The sequence below is a fragment of the Coenobita brevimanus genome, chromosome 2, assembly GCF_032717465.1.
Source record: "Coenobita brevimanus isolate Jiangsu-jjx chromosome 2, ASM3271746v2, whole genome shotgun sequence".
In the NCBI taxonomy this organism is placed as follows: Eukaryota; Metazoa; Arthropoda; class Malacostraca; order Decapoda; family Coenobitidae; genus Coenobita; species Coenobita brevimanus.
The window spans coordinates 38,685,129-38,704,512 of NC_136955.1; the positions used below are offsets into that span (position 1 = coordinate 38,685,129).

At 42.6% G+C, this 19,384-nt stretch overlaps 1 protein-coding gene across 1 annotated transcript in view; it reads left to right on the forward strand.

The window, feature by feature from the left end:
- Positions 1-18,716, forward strand: part of LOC145392332 (microfibril-associated glycoprotein 4-like) — a 59,883-nt gene extending 41,167 nt beyond the window's left edge. The window contains exons 3-4 of the mRNA XM_080266744.1: positions 17,419-17,526; positions 18,551-18,716. Coding sequence (XP_080122870.1) covers positions 17,419-17,526; positions 18,551-18,716 — 274 coding nt within the window. The remainder of the gene's footprint in view (positions 1-17,418; positions 17,527-18,550) is intronic.
- The last annotated feature ends 668 nt before the right edge of the window (positions 18,717-19,384 follow it).

Below are 19,384 nucleotides of genomic sequence, written 5' to 3' on the forward strand. Positions count from 1 at the left end.
TAGAGGTGTATGGTACAGTATGTAGGAGGACTAATGGGCCTTGGGAGCAGGCTGCGAAGCCTATGCCCAAAAATGGACACATAAAAAAAAAAAAAAAAACTTATGGGAACTGAAGACGGAGCGTAAGTACAGTACATCCCAGGTCTACGCAGCTACAGAACCCACACTATGCAAGGACTCTCTAGAATGTATTTTTTTTTTCCTATGGATCACTGGGGCCGAAGCCCAATACATACTGTCTGTCTATCTATCTATTGCCAGACGCCTCAATCCCGAAAGGGGTGGCCACAAACAAATCGCCTCCATGTCGCCCTGTCCCCCCCCATTTCACCGCCCTGCTCCCAGCTCACACACCCGTCTCTCATATACCTCTCCACTCCATCCCTCCATCTCATCCTTGGGCTCCCCCTCCCTCTTCCCCCCTCCACCTCACTCACATACATTCGCCTCGTTAGTCTCTTTTCTCTCCATCCTCTCCACATGGCCAAACCACCTCAGTGTGTTTCTCCTAACGCTTCCTATTACATCCACATCCACACCGCAACGATCCTTCACCTCCTCATTTGTCAGTCTCTCTCTCCATGTGATCCCACATGCTCCTCTCAAATAACTCATTCCCACAGCTCTCACTCTTGACTTCTGTCCCTCCAACCAGGTCAAAGCTTCACTTCCATAAGCTAGAATTGGTATCACAATACTGTCATGTAGTAACTTTTTCATTTCTATGCTCACTTCCCTGTTTCTTAGCACTGCTTTCAAGGAATCACCAACCTTTCTTCCTTGTTGTACCCTTCCAAGCACTTCACCCAATAAACGTCCATCCTTACTCATCACACTACCCAAGTACTTAAACGCACTCGCATTTTCCATTTCCTCCCCATCCAACCTCACTGTACATTCACTGTCTTATCTCTCTTGAAGACCATAACTTTACTCTTCCCTACATTCACCTTTAGATTCCGTTTCTTACATACTCTCCCAAACTCATCCACGGAGCCTTGCAGCTCCCGTTCGTCTTCACTTAACAACACAGTATCATCTGCAAACAACAGTACAGGGAGTTTCCAAACACTGCCCTCTCTCATTATGGCCGCTTCGACATTCACTGCCCTACCTTGTATCTCTTTTATAACCCCATCCATATACAGATTGAACAACCTTGGAGACATGACATATCCCTATTTCAATCCAACTTTCAAATAGAAAGAGTCAGTCAGTTCACTATCCACATGCACTGCAGGCTTAGCACCCTCATACATGCTCTTCACGGTATTCAGCAACTTCCCATCGACTCCATATATTCTTAATACTGTACTTCCACAATCCTTGTCTATCCACCCTGTCATATGCTTTCTCCAAATCCATGAAGGCCGCATACAACTCTTTTCCCTTCTCTAAAAACTTTTCCACTATTGATCCAAGAATGGATATCTGATCTACACAACCTCTTGCCTTCCTAAAACCTCCCTGTTCTTCTCCAACTAATTCCACCGTTATTTCCCTAACTCTATCAATAAGTATCCTGCCATATACTTTTAGTATTACACTGAGGCGACAAATGCCCCTATGATTACCACATACTTCTTTTTCCTCTTTACCTTACCTTTGTTCAGGGGAATAATTATACCTGACTTCCAATCATCCGGGACTCTACCTTCCTCCCAGGCCAATCTGCATGTCTTCCCTATCCATTCTACTACAATCTCTCTCCCCATGCTTCAGCATTTCACCACACACTCCATCAATTCCTGGGGCTTTCTGCATTTTGACTTTCTTCATTGCTTTCACATCTTCCGTTCTACTGTTTTCTTCCTCTCTTCTCGCATCTCTCCATCTCACAGCGATTTCCCAGCCGCTTACACTCGCATTACTTTCAGGAGTAGACTGTAGCACTGAGGAGTAGACTGTAGCACCACTCGAGCAGGGCAGTACTCCCGAGGTGGATGGAAAGCTGATGACAGGGAGTGCTGGAGCTCCCGTTTCATCAGCCCTCAGGACTAGTTCCTGACCATCCCCCTTTGCTGAACTTTTTCAGTGTCTCAGTTACACAGAGAGTAGGCCAGCATGCTCTCCAGTACAAATTTCTCTAACTATCTACACCAAACTACATGCACAGTACACACTACACTTCCTTTTCCAAAAATCAAAAATCATGGCGTCACAACACAGCCTCGGAGTCCCCAGGGGGGGTGGACCATAAATGCCCCCACCATCCGCCCCTCTCCCGATGATGACTCGAGGTGCCTGGAACCACTGTCTGACTCTCTTCTTCTTCATTTCTGCAACATTCGTGGCCTTTCCTCTAACTTTCGCTCTGTTGAGCACCACCTCTCCTCCTCTAAACCTCACCTTCTTTTTCTAACGGAGACTCAGCTGTCTGAGGCAACTGACAGCAAACCCTTTTCTGTATCCTCCTACTTTCTCTATACTCATTTCAAAGCCAAAGGTGGCTGTTGTGTATATATACGCAACGACTTATCTTGCTCTCGTGTTCCTGAACTCGATTCTTCTGAATTCTCTACACTCTGGCTTCGGCTTTCCTGTCATTCTCTGACTAAATATATCTGTGCTGTTTACTTATCCCCTAATTCTACTGACTATCAAAAATTCTTCGACTATCTTACTTCTACGATGGAACACATTCTATCCATTTCTCCTTTCTCTGAAATCTCCATTCTAGGAGATTTCAATGTTCACCACCACCTTTGGCTCTCCTCTCCTTTCACGGATCCACCTGGTGAACAAGCCTACATCTTTTCTATCCTTAATGACCTAGAGCAGCTTGTACAGCACCCTACCCGTATCCCTGACCGCCTTGGAGAGAGCTCCAACATACTTGACCTCTTCCTCACAACTAATCCTTCTGCTTACTCTGTTAATCTTTTCTCTCCGTTGGGCTCCTCTGATCACAACCTTATTACCTTAATCCGTCCTATCACTCAGGTACGGCCTGTGGACCCTCCAGGGAAACGTCGTCTGTGGCATTTTGGAGCCGCGGACTGGGAGGCTCTCAGGCAGTACTTCTTTGATTTTCCCTGGCATGATTATTGCTTCCGTGGCTGGGAGCCATCTGAGTGTGCCTTGCACATTACGGAGGTTATTCTCTCGGGCATGGAAGCATACATTTCTTTCTCATATCCTTTGACTAACGCAAGAAAGCCTTGGTTTAATCACACTTGTTCTAATGCTGTCCGCAACAAGGAGAGGGCCTACAAAAGGTACCGGAGCCAACCCACCCCTGTATCACATCATCTTTACGTTTCTGCCCGGAATCGTGCTAGGTCTGTTCTTCGCTCTACTAAAAATAATTTCATCCATACTAAATGCTCTCAACTCTCCAACACGAATTCTTCCCGCTCCTTCTGGCACCTTGCCAAAAATCTTTCTAACAACTTTAGCTCATCATCCTTCCCTCCCCTTTTCTACTCTGATGGTTCTGTAGCTATTTCTTCTACTGATAAAGCAGATCTCTTCGCACAGACTTTCTCCTCCAATTCCACCTTAGACGATTCCGGTGCTGTTCCTCCATCACTTCCCCCCTCTGACTTCCTCATGGCTGACATTAAAATTTCTTCAGTCGATGTATTTTCTGCCATCACTGGCCTCAGTACTAACAAGGCATATGGGCCTGATGGGGTCCCTCCTGTTGTTCTCAAGAACTGTGCTTCTGTGCTTACACCCTGCCTAGGCAAACTCTTTTGCCTTTGTCTGTCAACTTGAACCTTTCCTTCTTGCTGGAAGTTTGCTCTCATTCAGCCAGTCCCAAAGAAGGGTGACCACTCCCAACCCTCCAACTATTGTCCAATTGCTTTAACGTCCTGTATTTCAAAAGTTTTCGAGTCAATTCTCAATAGAAAAATTTTAAGGCATCTTTCCTATCACAACCTTCTTTCCGATCGTCAGTATGGGTTCCGTCAGGGATGCTCCACTGGCGATCTTCTCACCTACCTTTCAGAATCCTGGTCATCCTCCTTTCGGGACTTTGGCGAAAGCTTTGCCATTGCACTTGACATCTCAAAGGCTTTCGATCGAGTCTGGCATAAATCTTTAATTTCCAAACTGCCCTCCTACGGTTTCTATCCTTCTATCTGTGCCTTCATCGCTAGCTTCCTTTCTGGTCGTTCTATAGCCGCTGTTGTAGACGATCTTCGTTCTTCTCCTAGATCTATCAACAGTGGTGTTCCTCAGGGTTCTGTCCTATCACCAACTCTCTTCCTTTTATTCATCAATGATCTTCTAAGCTGTACATCTAACTCTATCCACTCATACACTGATGACTCCACCCTTCACCTTTCCATTCGGTTCCCGCAACGCCCATCTCAACAGTTGCTTCAACAAACAAGGCACACCTAATGTCTGACATGGCTCGTATCTCTGACTGGGGTAAAAATAATATGGTTGTTTTTAATGCATCTAAGACTCAGTTCTTACACCTATCAACTCGACAGAATCTTCCACAGGTATACCCACTAATGTTTAATAATATTCAGCTTAATCCTGCATCATCCTTGAACATGCTTGGGGTTTCATTTACTCGGGACTTATCTTGGAAAGATCATATTACATCTCTTGTAAAATCTGCTTCCAAGAGATTGGGTGTGCTAAGCCGACTCCGCTCTTTCTTTACCCCTGCACAATTGTTGACTCTATACAGGGATTTTATCCGCCCCTGTGTGGAGTACAACTCTCATGTGTGGGGAGGCTCCCCACATACAGCCCTTCTCAATAGGGTGGAGTCAAAGGCTTTTCGTCTCATTAACTCTCCTCCTCTTACTGACTCCCTTCAACCTCTGTCTCTTCGCCGCACTGTTGCATCTTTATCTCTTTTCTGTCGCTACTTTAATGGTCACTGCTCCTCTGAACTGTCTGCTTGCATTCCTCCACCTCTTCGATGGGCGCGTAGCACCCGTCTGGCAGCAAACTCTCATCCCTTTTCTGTCCAGCTCTCTAATGCAAGAGTTAACCGTTACTCCCAGTCTTTCATTTATGCAACAGGTCAGCTCTGGAACTGTCTCCCTCTGTCTGTATTTCCTGCTGCCTATGATCTCCAGTCTTTCAAACGCAGTGTGTCCAGGCATCTCAAAATGATCAGACCTTGAATTTGGCTCTCTATTGTATTTTGTTTTTCTCTTTGAGGGAACTGTTACTGCGGGCTCATGGCCTTTGGTTCCTTGTTCCTCGCATTAAAAAAAAAAAAAATTCTCTATGTTGAGCAATTTGTTTAAGTGTTCTCTTCATCTTCTCAGTTTTTCTCCTTTCTCCACTAGTAATCTACCATTTTTTTTCTTTTACTCCTATAATTAACTACTTTGGCACCCAGTCTAACTCTCTTTACTTCTTTCCAGAACATTTTCTTACATCCCCTCCACATTACACTCAAATTCCTTCCAAATTCCTCATCCACTCTCTTCTTACTCTCTCTTACTAATCTTTTACCTCTCCCTTCCTCTCTACATACAACTCTCTCTTCCATCTCTCAACTTCTTCCACGCCTCTGTTTCTCATCCACTCATTATATGCTCTCTACTTTTGTGCCACAGCATCTCTCACCTCTTAATTCCTCCATGCTGTTCCCTGCACCCCTTTTTGTCTTCTCTTCACCCCACACACCATCTCATATGCTGCACAGATTTCTTCTGTGAATATCTTGCACACACCTTCCACATCTCCCATCTGTTCCAATATATATTTCCCCAATCGCTTCTCCACTTCTGTCATATATTCTGCCCGTTTTTCATCCTCTTGTAACCTTTCCACTCTCCTTGTATGAGCTACTTCCTCCTGTCCTTCCCTTCTTCTATTTCTCCATTTCGTTTGGACACTGATTCTGACCACCACTTGATGGTCATCAGAGAGTCCACTCCCCCAACTTCTATATACTCTTGCATCCATTATACACCTTCTCATTCAGTCATCCACATATACATAATCAATCATTACCTTCCGTTCATTCAGCTCACCATCCACCCTTCTCATCATTCGCCACGTATACCTGTGGATCATTTTGTGCCTGAAGAGGGTATTGGCTGTCACCAACCCCCTCCGGGCACAAATGTCCACTAAAGCACTGCCATTCTCATCCTTCTCTGCGGGCACACCCCACTCACCAACTACTGCATCCACCTTCACATTCACTACTTTTCCATTCATATCTCTAATAAAAAACACTCTCTCATTCCTTTCAAACTTTTCCATGCACACTTCCACATTTGTCCAGAACTTTTCTCTCACTCTGCTTGTACGATCTTGCATTGGTGCATACACGCACACAATTGCCCACATTTGTAGTCCAACTTTCAATCTTACTCATACAATTCTTGAGCCAACTGCTCCATGCTCCCCTATATTCTCCTTCCATCTGTTACTCACAACAATACACACTCTTTCTTTTGCCCTCTCAGTCTCACCTACTCCTGCGCATATTCCCCATCCATACACCCATTCTGTCACACTCTCACCTCACCATTTAGTTTCAGTTAATCCACATACATCCACTTTCCCACCCTCAAGCACCTTGACAGTCTCTCTTTCACCTCATCATTCGCACTTCTTACATTTTATGTAGATATCCGTATCATGTCCTTTGTTTGGTCCTTGGTCGTCACCTTTTGGTCAGTCCTGGTCCGAGGCTTCTTGTTCATATTTTTAGTTAATTGTTTTCCGGGTAGGGGCACTGACCCTCCACCAACCAACTTGTCACGTAGGGAACACGTTTTGGTTGGTTATAAGGTTGCCACCCAGTGTTGTAAATGCATTCCTGATTTACAGGAAAGCATTTGGTTTGCCAGTCAATCTAGAGTTACCCTAAAAAACAGAGCAACACTACACTAAGTTGGTGGATGATGGGTTCCCCCACCTACCACATTCACACATAAGTATATAATAAATTTTTAATTTATTTTTCATTTTATTTTCGTTTTTATTACAAAAAATCCCTAATTTACAAACCCTAAGACTAATAAACGTAACAGACAACTTGCTAACCTATACAAAATTCTAAAGATACAAAAAGCTAAACTTACACTAATGGTAAGAAGACTTCAACAAAGAGAACACCATCGATTGCAGATATGTAATGCCTTTCTACAATACACACGCGCATTCATCACCTGCTGACTGTCAGTCGAGGCACAAACTATAGAAAACCGAAGGAGTGAGGGACTATTTCATATACGCCATCTGTCGATCCTAACTGCGCTAACTTTTATAGGATGGTATAAAGAATTTACGTATCCAGAAAAGGTGAAGGACCTCACCCAAGAGAACACCATCGACTGAAAATGATCAATACCTTTCTATTCTCACACTTGCACTCATCAGCTGCTGAGTGTCAGGCCAAGAATGGGGTTTAATGTAGGGGACATCAAAATTTTAAATTAATCAGTCGGAAGCAGCAACTATTTCAACTACGTCAACTGTCAACCATAATTAGAAATACAATATATACATATTTACAGTCGATTAAAACCATAACCATACAGTACGAAAGTCACATCACTTTGATCAATCCGGTCTCTCTGAAGAAAGCCATCAATTTATCTGTCATAACAATATCCTCATCACCCAGGATGGTGGAAAAGGTGAAGTGGAGTGCAGTAATTTATAAGTGCAGTACGTTCACAGATAAATCGCCGATAGGGCAGGATGATATGACTGATAACACTGCATTACGGATGTCACAGTAAATCATCTTTCAATATATCGTTTCATGAGAGTTATTATGGTGGAATTAAGTCGCAAACGTGCCAACACTTTTTCTTCCAGGTGACTGGGGCGGTTGGCAGTATCCCAGTGGCCAAAGTATGGCTTGCATGTTGGAATATTTAGTCTGGTCCACAGACTTTGCCACAGAAGATGTATTGATTCCTTTGCGAGTGAGAGAGACTCGACTGTAGATCACGAGGAACGTCCCAAGTCTCCTCGAGCTCTACAGCCGACTTTCCAAGTAAGTCAGCCTGCTCATTGCCGTAGATATGACAATGACCAGGCACCCAGATCAGCATGAAGGACTTGTCACACGAATGCAATTTATTTACAGTGTGGCCCTGCATCTCATTAGAATCTGCAGTGCATGAAGCAACTGCTTGAAGGGCTGATTTTGAATCTGAAAATATTAAAAACGAGTTACGCCTTGAATTTAGAGCATAGTCAATGGCTTTGTAAATTGCAAAAAGTTTGGAGGTAAACACAGATGTTTGAGTTGGCAACCGATACCTGAGGGAACATTCAGTCAACCATACAGTAGCACCATACAGTAGCACCGACAGTCCCTCAATTTCGAGCCATCGTTGTACAATTGCTGAGACCCCAGGTGACAAATGATAGTGATACGAGCAGGGCAGTACTCCAAAGGTGGATGGAAAGCTGATGACAGGGAGAGCTGGAGCTCCCATTTCATCAGCCCTCAGGACTAGTTCCTGACCATCCCCCTTTGCTGAACTTTTTCAGTATTTCAGTAACACAGAGAGTAGGCCAGCATGCTCTCCAATACAAGTTTCTCTAACTATCAACACCAAACTACATGCACAGTACATACTGTACCACACTTCCTTTTCAAATTTAAATAAAAGAAAAATAGCGCACTACAACAATGCCTCAGAGTCCCCAGGGGGCGGGGACCATAAATGCCCCCACCTTCAGCCCCTCTTTCGGTGATGACTCTTTGAGCTGCCTGGATCCACTGTCTGACTCACTTCTTAATTTCTGCAACATTCGCGACGTTTCCTCTAACTTTATGTCTGTTGAACTTCACCTCTCCTCCTCTAAACCTCACCTTCTCCTTACTGAGACTCAGCAGTCTGAGGCAACTGACAGCAAACCTTTCTCTGTATCCTCCTACTTTCTCTATACTCATTTGAAAGCCAAAGGTGGATGTTGCGGATATGTAGCAACGACCTATATTGCTCTCGTGTTCCTGAACTTGATTCTTCTGAATTCTCTACTCTCTGGCTTCGGCTCTCTTGTCATTCTCTGACTAAATATATCTGAGCTGTTTACATATCTCCTAACTCTACTATCAAAAATTCTTCAACCATCTTACTTCTACAATGAAACACACTCTATCCATTACTCCTTTCTCTGAAATCTCCATTCTAGGAGATTTCAATGTTCACCATCACCTTTAGCTCTCCTCTCCTTTCACTGATCCACCTGGTGAACAAGCCTTCATCTTTTTTATCCTTAATGACCTAAAACAGCTTGTACAGCACCCTACCCGTATCCCTGACTGCCTTGGAGAGAGCTCCAACATACTTGACCTCTTCCTTACAACTTAACCATTCTGCTTACATTGTTAATCTTTCCTCTCCGTTGGGCTCCTTCAGTCACAACCTTGTCACTTTAACCTGTCTTATCGCTCCGGTACAGCCTGTGGAACCTCCAAAGAAACGTCGTCTGTGGCACTTTGGAGCTGCGGACTGGGAGGCCCTCAGGCAATACTTCTTTGATTTTCCCTGGAATGAGTATTGCTTCCATGGCAGGGAGCCATCTGAGTGTGCCTTGTGCATTACGGAGATTATTCTCTCGGGCATGGAGGCATATATTCCATTCTCTTATCCTCTGACTAATGCAAGAAAGCCTTGATTTAATCACGCTTGTTCTAATGCTATATGCAACAAGGAGAGGGCCTATAAAAGGTACCGGAGCCAACCGACACCTGAATCACATTTTTTTTATGTTCATCTGTTCTTTGCTCTGAAAAAAATAAACTCATCCGTTCTAAATGCTCTCAACTCTCCAACTTGAATTCTTCCCGTTCCTTCTGACACCTTGCCAAAAACCTTTCTAACAACTTTACCTCATCATCCTTCCCTCCTCTTTTCTCCTCTGGTGGCTCTGTAGCTATTTCTTCTACTGATAAGCAGATCTGTTTGCTCAGACTTTCTCCTCCCATTTCACCTTAGATGATTTCGGTGCTGTTCCTCCATCACTTACTCCCTCTGACTTCCTCATGGCTGACATTAAAATTTCTTCAGCTGATATATTTTCTGCCATCACTGGCCTCAATACTAACAAGGCATATGGTAACTTAAGAGGGCTGGATGATACCCACATCTCAACCTGGCCAGGTGGACCCTGTCCTCACGAGGGAGATAGGATTCAGAAGGGTGGATATCAGGAGGCCGTGCATGCAGCTGTGTGCTGTCTTTAAGTGACTGAATGGAGTGGCGTGTGATTTGAGTATGGATATGCTTCTGGAAGCTGGTCTGAGGCGGGCGAGAGGGGATAGATGACAGTATTTGTATATGATATCGTGTGCTGGGTGTTGTTTTGATGTTCCTTGGTGTGTGTCGATGTGCTGCCATGTAGTGTAGTTGATGTTGTGGGTTTGTGGAGGCTGCAGCAAGAAACTGGGTGCCTCTCATGTCTAGGTGATCCTTGACATTGAGGATTTTGGTTTCTTGATGTAGGAGGTCTGCAGGTGTAGTAGCTGTGTAGCCTGTTATTATTTTTAGGGCCTTGATCTGTATAGTCTGTAGAGTGTTGTAGTGTGTTTTAGTGAGGTTAGAAGCCCAAATAGGGCTTGCATAATTCGTCACTGAACGTATATATTGTTTGTATACTGTGGTGGTGATTTCTTTGTTGTGTCCAAGTGTTGTGTGGGCAAGTGCCTTCAAGGCATTGAGTCTTGGTGTTATTTTATTTTTAATGTTTGTGATGTGTTGTTTGAAAGACACTGATGTATTGTATGTTATACCAATGATTTTGTGTGTGTGTGTGTGTGTGTGTGTGTGTGTGTGTGTGTGTGTGTGTGTGGTAGGGGAGTGTTGTTTATGGTGAGGTGTGGAATGTGACTGTGTTCTGCTGTCCAGTTTGTGAGAAGGGTCACTGTAGATTTCGTTAGGGCTATTTGGTTGGGGCTGCAACGGTACTCGCCATTTCACTAGTCTTGTGTTTTTCTTATTTCCTTTACTAATTTTTCATTTTCTTCCTTCTGTATGCGTAATTCCTTTTTTATTTCATCAATTTTACTTAGAAAAGTTATCTCCAGTTTATTCACTTTCGCCACTTATTTATTATATGTTTCCAGTTCAACCAGTTCTGAATAGAAATCATCCTGTTTTCTACCTTTATACCTTCTCTTAACTCCTTCCATATTCACTTTGCTAAATATGGTGCTCATCTTGCAGTAATTCTTACTTAGAAAGATAACTTTTGCTTACAAGTTTGCATCTCCCTGCTACCCGCCTGGCGATAATTAACACCCAGCCGATGATGCATTGTATCAACGGATTCCTGCACTAACTTGGATATATACTTTTATTTGGACAATACTTTTCTTTTTACTTGCTCTGCCATATTAGAACATCACTGAATTGAACCTAATACAGAGCTTGGCTCATATAAAGATACTAATTAAGTGTGGCCTGTTGTGGCCAGAGGTGGCCAGTGCAGACCGAATTGACGGACGTCCTCCCTCCATCTTAGCTCGTGTGTGTGTGTGTGTAGTCATTTCTCTAAGTATTCTGTATTGGTTTTCATATCCCGTTTTTTTTTTATGTATTCACATACATGCAGACGTTGCTAAGCTGTTTGTCACGTTTTCACACTTGAATTGTTTTTCTTATTACAGTATCTAAAATCGAACATTATTACAGTAACTAGGATCGAACACATCTATAACTCATAACTGTCACATAACCCTATCTCCCTCACGACATTACCGTCAAAACATACGAGTATGTGTTGCATGAACAACTAATAATATGATACTCAAGTGAAACGTAAAGAAGGATTAAACAGCAAAAGCGGACATATAACAAGTGTGTTTATATGATTGGGGTAGGTGGCTGAGTGGACGGATAAGTGGCGGGTCGAACTGTATAGTGAGTATTTTACCAAAAATTTCTCTGATTCGTCACCGTAAACAGACACAGAATGGCTTTCATATATATCACGAGCATGAAGCGTTTCCCTTCTGTCCAATAACGTAAGCCAAATATTGTAATTTTTTTCATCATATTCTGTATATCAGTAAAATAATTCTTTTTCCCACTTCCTCATTTCTCTCTCTATAACCGACTTTTTTTTTTTTTTTGCCTATCGACTATCTGGGGCCGAAACCCCTTGTCGTTATGGCATGCATATATATATATATATATATATATATATATATATATATACTGTATATATATATACTGTATATATATATATATATATATATATATATATATATATATATATATATATATATATATATATATATATATATATATGGGTGAGGCAGGAGGGTGAAATAGTTATTGATAGAGCATTGATGGTTGATGGACTATGTGGTTGTGTTCAGGATTGTAAGAGGAAGATTTTTGGATGTGAGAATTTTGAGAGGGGAGGGTGGAGGTATGTCTGACCACTACCTGGTGGAGGGAATGCTGAGAGTAGGTATGATGTGAGTGAGAGCTAGGAGAGTTAGGTCTGGCAGCGAGGTTTTGAAAGTCAGTGAGTTGGATAACAGAGAGAAAATGATAGAGTATCGGAAGAAGTTGAAAGATGAGAGGAACGCAGTGAAAGATCAGGAATGCGGCGACATTGAGGAAGAACTGCAGTTGTTTAAGAGTGCTGTGATGGGGTATGTGGACAAGGTGCATGGTGTGAGACGAGTGGGTGGTGGTGTAAGAAAGGGAACTGAATGGTGGTGGGAAGAAGTAAGTATGGCTGTAGCTGAGAAGAGACGTCCATATGAAGCGTGGCTGCAAAGGAAGGATGAGGTGTTATATGAAAGGAATAAGGAAAAGAGGGACAGGGCGAGAAGGGCTGTGCGTGATGCTACAGTGAGAGGTTGGGTAGGCTGTTGATTGAATAGGAAAATGTTTTGGAAGGAGGTGTTTTGCGAAGGGTAGAGTCTGGGAAGGAAGAACGAGTAAATGCAGATGATGGAAAAGATGTTAATTGAGATGGGTGAAGTAAGGAAGAGATGGACAAAGTATTTTGAAAGATTGTTAAATGTAAAGGAGGAACGGGAGGCTGAGACTGTGGCAGATGGAAGGGTGCAAAGGAATAAACGTGTTGGGAGAGTTGAACGATTCTTTGATCACGATGGAGGAGGCACAGAAGGCAGTAAGGAGATGAAAACCCGGAAAGCAGCAGGTATGGTTGGGTGTGCCGTGGAATGTCTGAAAGGTGGTGGAGCGACAATTGTTGAGTGGTTAGTAACTTTGCTGAATGTGTGTTTTGTGAGAGGTATGGTGCCGATTGACTGGGTAAGTGTGTTTGTGGCTCCGTTGTATAAAAGTAAGGATGATAAGTATGAATGCACTAGTTTTAGGGGTATAAGTCTATTGAGTGTTGTAGGTAAGGTGAACGGCAGAGTGTTAAGAAAGTTACGGGGGGTACAGAGGGAGTGATTAGTGATGAGCAGTGTGGCTTTAGGAGAGGGAGGGGATGCGTGGATCAGATGTTTGCTGTGAGACAGATGTGTGAAAAGTATTTGGCGAAAGGAAAGGATGTGTTTTGAGTGTTCATGGATTTAGAGAAAGCTTATGACAGAACTGATAGAGAGGCTTTGTGGATTGTTTTGAGATTATATGGACTTGATGGTAGGTTATTAAATGTAGAGAAAAGTTTTTATGTAAGCAATAAAGCACGTGTAAGAGATGGAAATACTGTGAGTGATGGGTTTCCCATGAGAGTGGGACTCTGGTAAGGATGTTATATCGCCTTAGTTGTTTAATATTTATATGGACGGTGCTGTAAGGGAGGTAAATGCGGGAGTGTTAGGTTTGAGTCTGGTGAATGCTGAATGGTACTGGAATCTGAATCAACTGCTTGTTTGTGAATGATACTACACTAGTGGCTGATTTGGAGGAGTGATTAAGACAGTTGGTCGAGGAGTTTGGAGGGATGTGTGAAAGGAGGAAATTGAGTGTAAATGAGGATAAGAGTAAAGTGATGAAGTGTACGAGGTTGGTAGAAAGTAGGGGGACGAATGTAGTTTTGAATGGTGAGTTGCTTGAGGAGGTAGAGTGTTTTAAGTATGTAGGGTCACATGTTGCTATGGATGGAAGAACAGATGTAGAGGTGAGGTTTAGAAAGAATGAAGTACGAAAGGTGCTGGGAGGAATGAAAAAAGTGTTTAGATGTCGTTCACTTAGAATGGAGGTAAGGAGAAGGCTGTATGAGGGTGAAGTGGTACCGACTGCGTTCTATGGGGCCGAAACATGGAATATGAATGTAGTAGAGAGGAAGAGTTTGAATGTAATGGAGATAAGATGTCTGAAGAGTATGTGTGGAGAGATGTATATGGATCGAGTGAGAAATGATGAAGTGCGAAAGAGAATAGGAGTTATGAGGGAGATGGATGATCGAGTTGTGCCGAGAGTGTTGCCATGGTTTGTGCATACGGAGAGAATGGGTGAAGAGTGACTGGTGGAAAAGATAATTGGCTCTGATGTGAGAGGCGTAAGGCTGAGAAGAAAACCACAAATGGGATGGATGGACAGTGTGAAGAGAGCATTAGATGCGAGAGAGATGTCTGTAGAGCAAAGAGGAGTGGCTACTTGTGATAGGGATGACTGGAGAGAAATTGTGAATGAATAGATTGTGACGCGGCCCCGAGTGGATATTCTTCTGCACTTGGTCTGATCAACTGATCAGGTCAGGTGCAGGTATGGGGATGGGTCCATTATGATGTGGCAGGGATAAACCAGCTCTGCTGCCAGGCCCCGCTGCAAATGGTAATCATCATGTGGTGTGGTGCAGTGAGGATCTGTCCCTTCTCCCCATGGGGCTAAGATATGGGTAAATGTGTGTTTGTGGATGAGTAAATTAGGAGTGTGTCGTCCTGTCTCGGCTACCCCCTTTCCTTGGGGGAAACAGCCTAGGTATATAGTTAGATAGATTTTTTATATTGCAAAACTTATAAAGAAAAATCCTTATCTTACATCCTAAAGCTAACAAACCTAACATACAAATCGCAGTCCTATATACACACATGAGAAAAGTACCTCGACTAACAGAACACCACCGACCTCAAATATGTAATGCCTTACATTACACACTTGCATTCTCGAGGCACATGGATTAATTTATGAGACTTCGGCATATGAAAGAGAACCAGAGGACTCCAGAACAATTTCATATACGTCAACTGTCGGTACTTATTAACACATTTATACAAAAAGATGGAAACAAGGTACACATTAAGAAAACGTGTAATGCCTCGTCCAACAGAGCATCATCGACTGAAAGTGCTCAGTACCTTACTTCTGTACACACTTGCACTCATCAACTGGTGGCTGTAAGAATGGCATGTGGTTTAATAATGGGGATATCAATATAAAAAATATAACATTCAGATGCAGAAACTAATTCAGATACGTCAGCTGTCAGCCTCAGTTAATAAAAACCATAATCACACAGCAAAAAAGTCACATCACTCTAATCAATGCTCTCTCCCTAAAGAAAGACATCAATTTATCATATGGGGTGAAAGGGACATCAGCTCCGTCTCAGAAATTTATAAACTAAGCACGTTCAGGAAAAATCGCCGAGAGTGCAGGATGATATTACCGAGAGGTAACACCGCACCAAAGATGTTACAGTGCAGTGGAAATCGTCTTTTACTACACAGTAAATCAAGAAATGGGTGATCCATGTGCAGCTCATCCTTAATAGTGATAATGTTCTCTCTTCCAGGCGACTGGTGCGATTTGCAGTAGCCCAGTCGCCAAGGAGCGCCTTAACATGTTGGAATATTAAGTCCAATCCACTGACCCTGCTTCAGAGGGTTGACTGATTTCTTTTCGAGGGAGAGACTGGATCACGATAAACGTTCCGAGTTTCCTCGAGCTCCACAGCCGACTTCGCAAGTAAGTCAGGCTGCTCATTGCAGTAGATATGGCAATGACCAGGCATCCAGATCAGTGTGAAGGACTTGTCACACGAATGCCATTTGTTAATGAGGCAGCCCTGGATCTCTAAAGAATCCGTAGTACAAGAAGCAATTGCCTGAAGGTTATGACTTTGAATCTGAAAATATGACAAATGAGTCATGTTTAGAGTTTAAAACATAGTACTCGTATATGGTTTGGTCAATCGCAAAAAGTTCTGAGGTAAACACAGATTTATGAGTCGGCAACCAAACCCTGTGGGCACATTCAGTCAGCCACACACTATAGTCACGGCGCACGACTCTGAGGTTGTCATTATCGTACCCTGGCAACCTACCATTCAAAAGTACGTCCGATTTCGTATCATATTTCGTATTATTATGAACGAATATATTATATACAAATATTATTATACACAAACAATTTATACACGAAGCACATGCATCTCACATTATACATGAAATCAGATGCACTTTTGCATGGTAGGTTGCCAGGGCACGATAATAACAACCTCAGAGTCGCGCGCCGCAACTATAGCACCCACAAATTCACTCGACTTGCCAAACCCTTCTTAACCCATTACTGTTTTACCACTGCACCTGTGAACTCAGCCCATATCCCTGCACCTCACCTCTCGGAGTTGTGCATGGTTGGACGATCCATGCTTCGAAACTCCTTGAGTTCTGGCCTCGCACAAGGAGAGCGCTGGCAATGCCAAGTGTTAAAGCTGGAAACTTGGGCAACTGTGCAAGCAGTCAAAAGTCTGGTTCATTTTAATAATTTCTCGAAAATCTTGGCGTCTCACTATTATGATTTTTACTTTTAAAACACCAGATTAGTTTCAGTTTTCATTTTTTCTTTTTTTATGCAATCCATATTTTGACGGAATAATAATTCAGACCACGTTCCTTATATCCAGGAGGAAAAATGAAGAATTGTTTTGAAACTATTGCGGTACATTTTCTCTAGAAACATGCTGGGCTTAGCTCTACTTTTGGTTTCACTAATGTCATTTAATAGTAGTTAGCTCTTTCTTTTGATTTCATAATTTCCAGTTCTGAAAGTACTGAACTCCCTCTCTTTGCTTCATCATTGCTCTTTAGATCCCATTGCCTTAAATAACGACACATGTTTCTTTCTTTACGATTCGCTATTATTGTAGGCATTATGCTTAGGCAGAAATATATGTGAGCTGCATAATAATTGTGAAAAAAAAAAAAATAGAATGAACTTAGTATAACGTTGTGTGGGAAAATAATATGAAGGCAAACAGAGAAATCAAGAAAGTCAATGCATAAAATTATTTTACTATGAAATGTATTGAATGTTCTTAATGTAAGAAACTTAAAAATGTTGCTGATGGCCGATGCTGATTAATGCAAATTTAATACCTTTCAGTACGATGACATTTTTAAAACATACACATGCTAACTGTGATTATATTCAGCATAGAAGAGCAGCCAACTAGTGTAGAGGTAATTAAGAATACTACCTGATTCCTTACACATAAATTAAGACATAAATAGACGTCATCCTACTGCATGGGTAATGCAACATATAAAGTATGTACAACTTGTGATCCTGACCATAGGTACTCTGGTGACGCTGGAGACGCACTAGCGACGTCTCACCATAAGGGTATGATGTTCTCAACCCACGACGCAGATCATGACCTCGCTTCTGGGAACTGTGCCACAAGGTTTGCTCTGATCTTACTTTATTATATCATTGGAGTTATGGGGATTGCCGATAGTCGCCTGTCCTTACTATCCTCCTTGTCAGTGCCCCCATCCCTTGTACTTGTCATCTGCCCTCATCCTTTCTCCCCACCCCAAACCCTCCAGCCCTTGCCTTAATCCCTTCCCCTTCCCCCTCCCACGAGCTCCTCCCTCCACTATTTGCTTCCATTCGATTCCCATCATTTCACCCCACCATCTTCCCCCATTCACGGCCCTCTTTCTTCTCTCCCCCATACCTTCCATTCTCCGTGTCAATACCATGCGCTTCAACTCGAAGCCGGGCTTTTTTTTTTCCTTGTATCTGGTGGCAGTGTGCTCCTCCGCAAATAATACGTATCCCTGTTTTGTTTAGCCTTGGCAGTTGTTAGCTTACTTTTGATATTCACTCACTCACCATCTGTTCCATCTAGTGTCCCCTTTCTCCTTCGAACACAACTTTATAGTGGTTTCATTGCCTATGTAAGACCCAAATTTATATGAAGGAAAATTTGACAATATTATGAAGTACATTATGTGGCAGTGATGCATGGTCCCATGATGCTTATGTCTGTCTAGAATGGTACCATTGAACAACACATTCGTACAAAATGGGATACGTGCTTTTAGGCTTAGTAGGCTTTGTAACTCCGTCGCCTTTGATGTTTATTTCATTGTGTAAGTTTCATGACTGTTCCTCTTCATTGCAAACTGTTTCAATACATTTAAGTCAAAAAAAACAGATCATCACTTTAAAATGCTTGGGAATGTACTGAACCTCCAAGAACAAAACCCGACGTATATTATGTTGTGAGAAATGACTCATAATGCAGGCAATATTAAATTTGGAGTCAAAGCAATGGCGAAAGTAATACCCTTTGGAGCTTTTTTTTATGGTATCCAGTACCTGATTTTGGATCACCCTCGCTAAGGGTAGTAGTGGACAATTTGATGACGCATAATGGATGATGGATGATGATGTGGACTAACCCTGGTCTATTGTTTCAGTTATCGTGGCGCGTGGTGGTATGGGGAATGCCACAATTCCAACCTTAACGGGTACCAGCACGAGGGTCACCACGACACGTATGCGGACGGCATCAACTGGTACCAATGGCGAGGCCATAATTACTCTCTTATGAGCACCACACTCATGATTAGACCTGCATTCTGAAGAACTCTTTAAGTGCCGCAGATTAGTCATGAAGTGTAAATAGCTATACTCTGGTAAACAAAACACAGTAATAATGTCATTGTCCTATAATAATTAATGGTGACTGCATTTAACACATTCAAAACATAGAAGCTTATCTGAGCTGTCGGCAAGGGCGTATCTAACAGAAGACCTAAGAGACATTTTCCCCAGGCTGGATAAAGGACAACCAGAGCACATTCCCTACTTCCTCCCTTAACCCCTCACCCTCCACACAGGACACGGTACATTTCTGTTATCAAACTGACTAATACATCACACAGTGTTTAGTTATATCAATCATTTTTATGTGATAAACTTCATTAAGAAAGCTTTAAATTTCAGTAAGTCTACCTATCTATCTGTCTATTGCCAGACACCATATTCCCGTAAGGGGTGGCCATTTGACTTTGAGTTATTTGTTTTACGGGGAGGGGCACTAACCCTCCACCAACCCACTTGTTGACACGTAAGGAGCACGTATGGTTTGTGGTTACCACCCAGCGTTGTAAATGGTTTCTTGGTTTACAGGAAACCATTTGGTTTGTCACTCAATGTAGAGCCACCTGTAAAGGAAAGAAAAGCAATAAGAAGTGACAGGAAAGATGAGAGAAATAGGAAGAGAGGAGGGCAGGCACAGAAAAAGAATG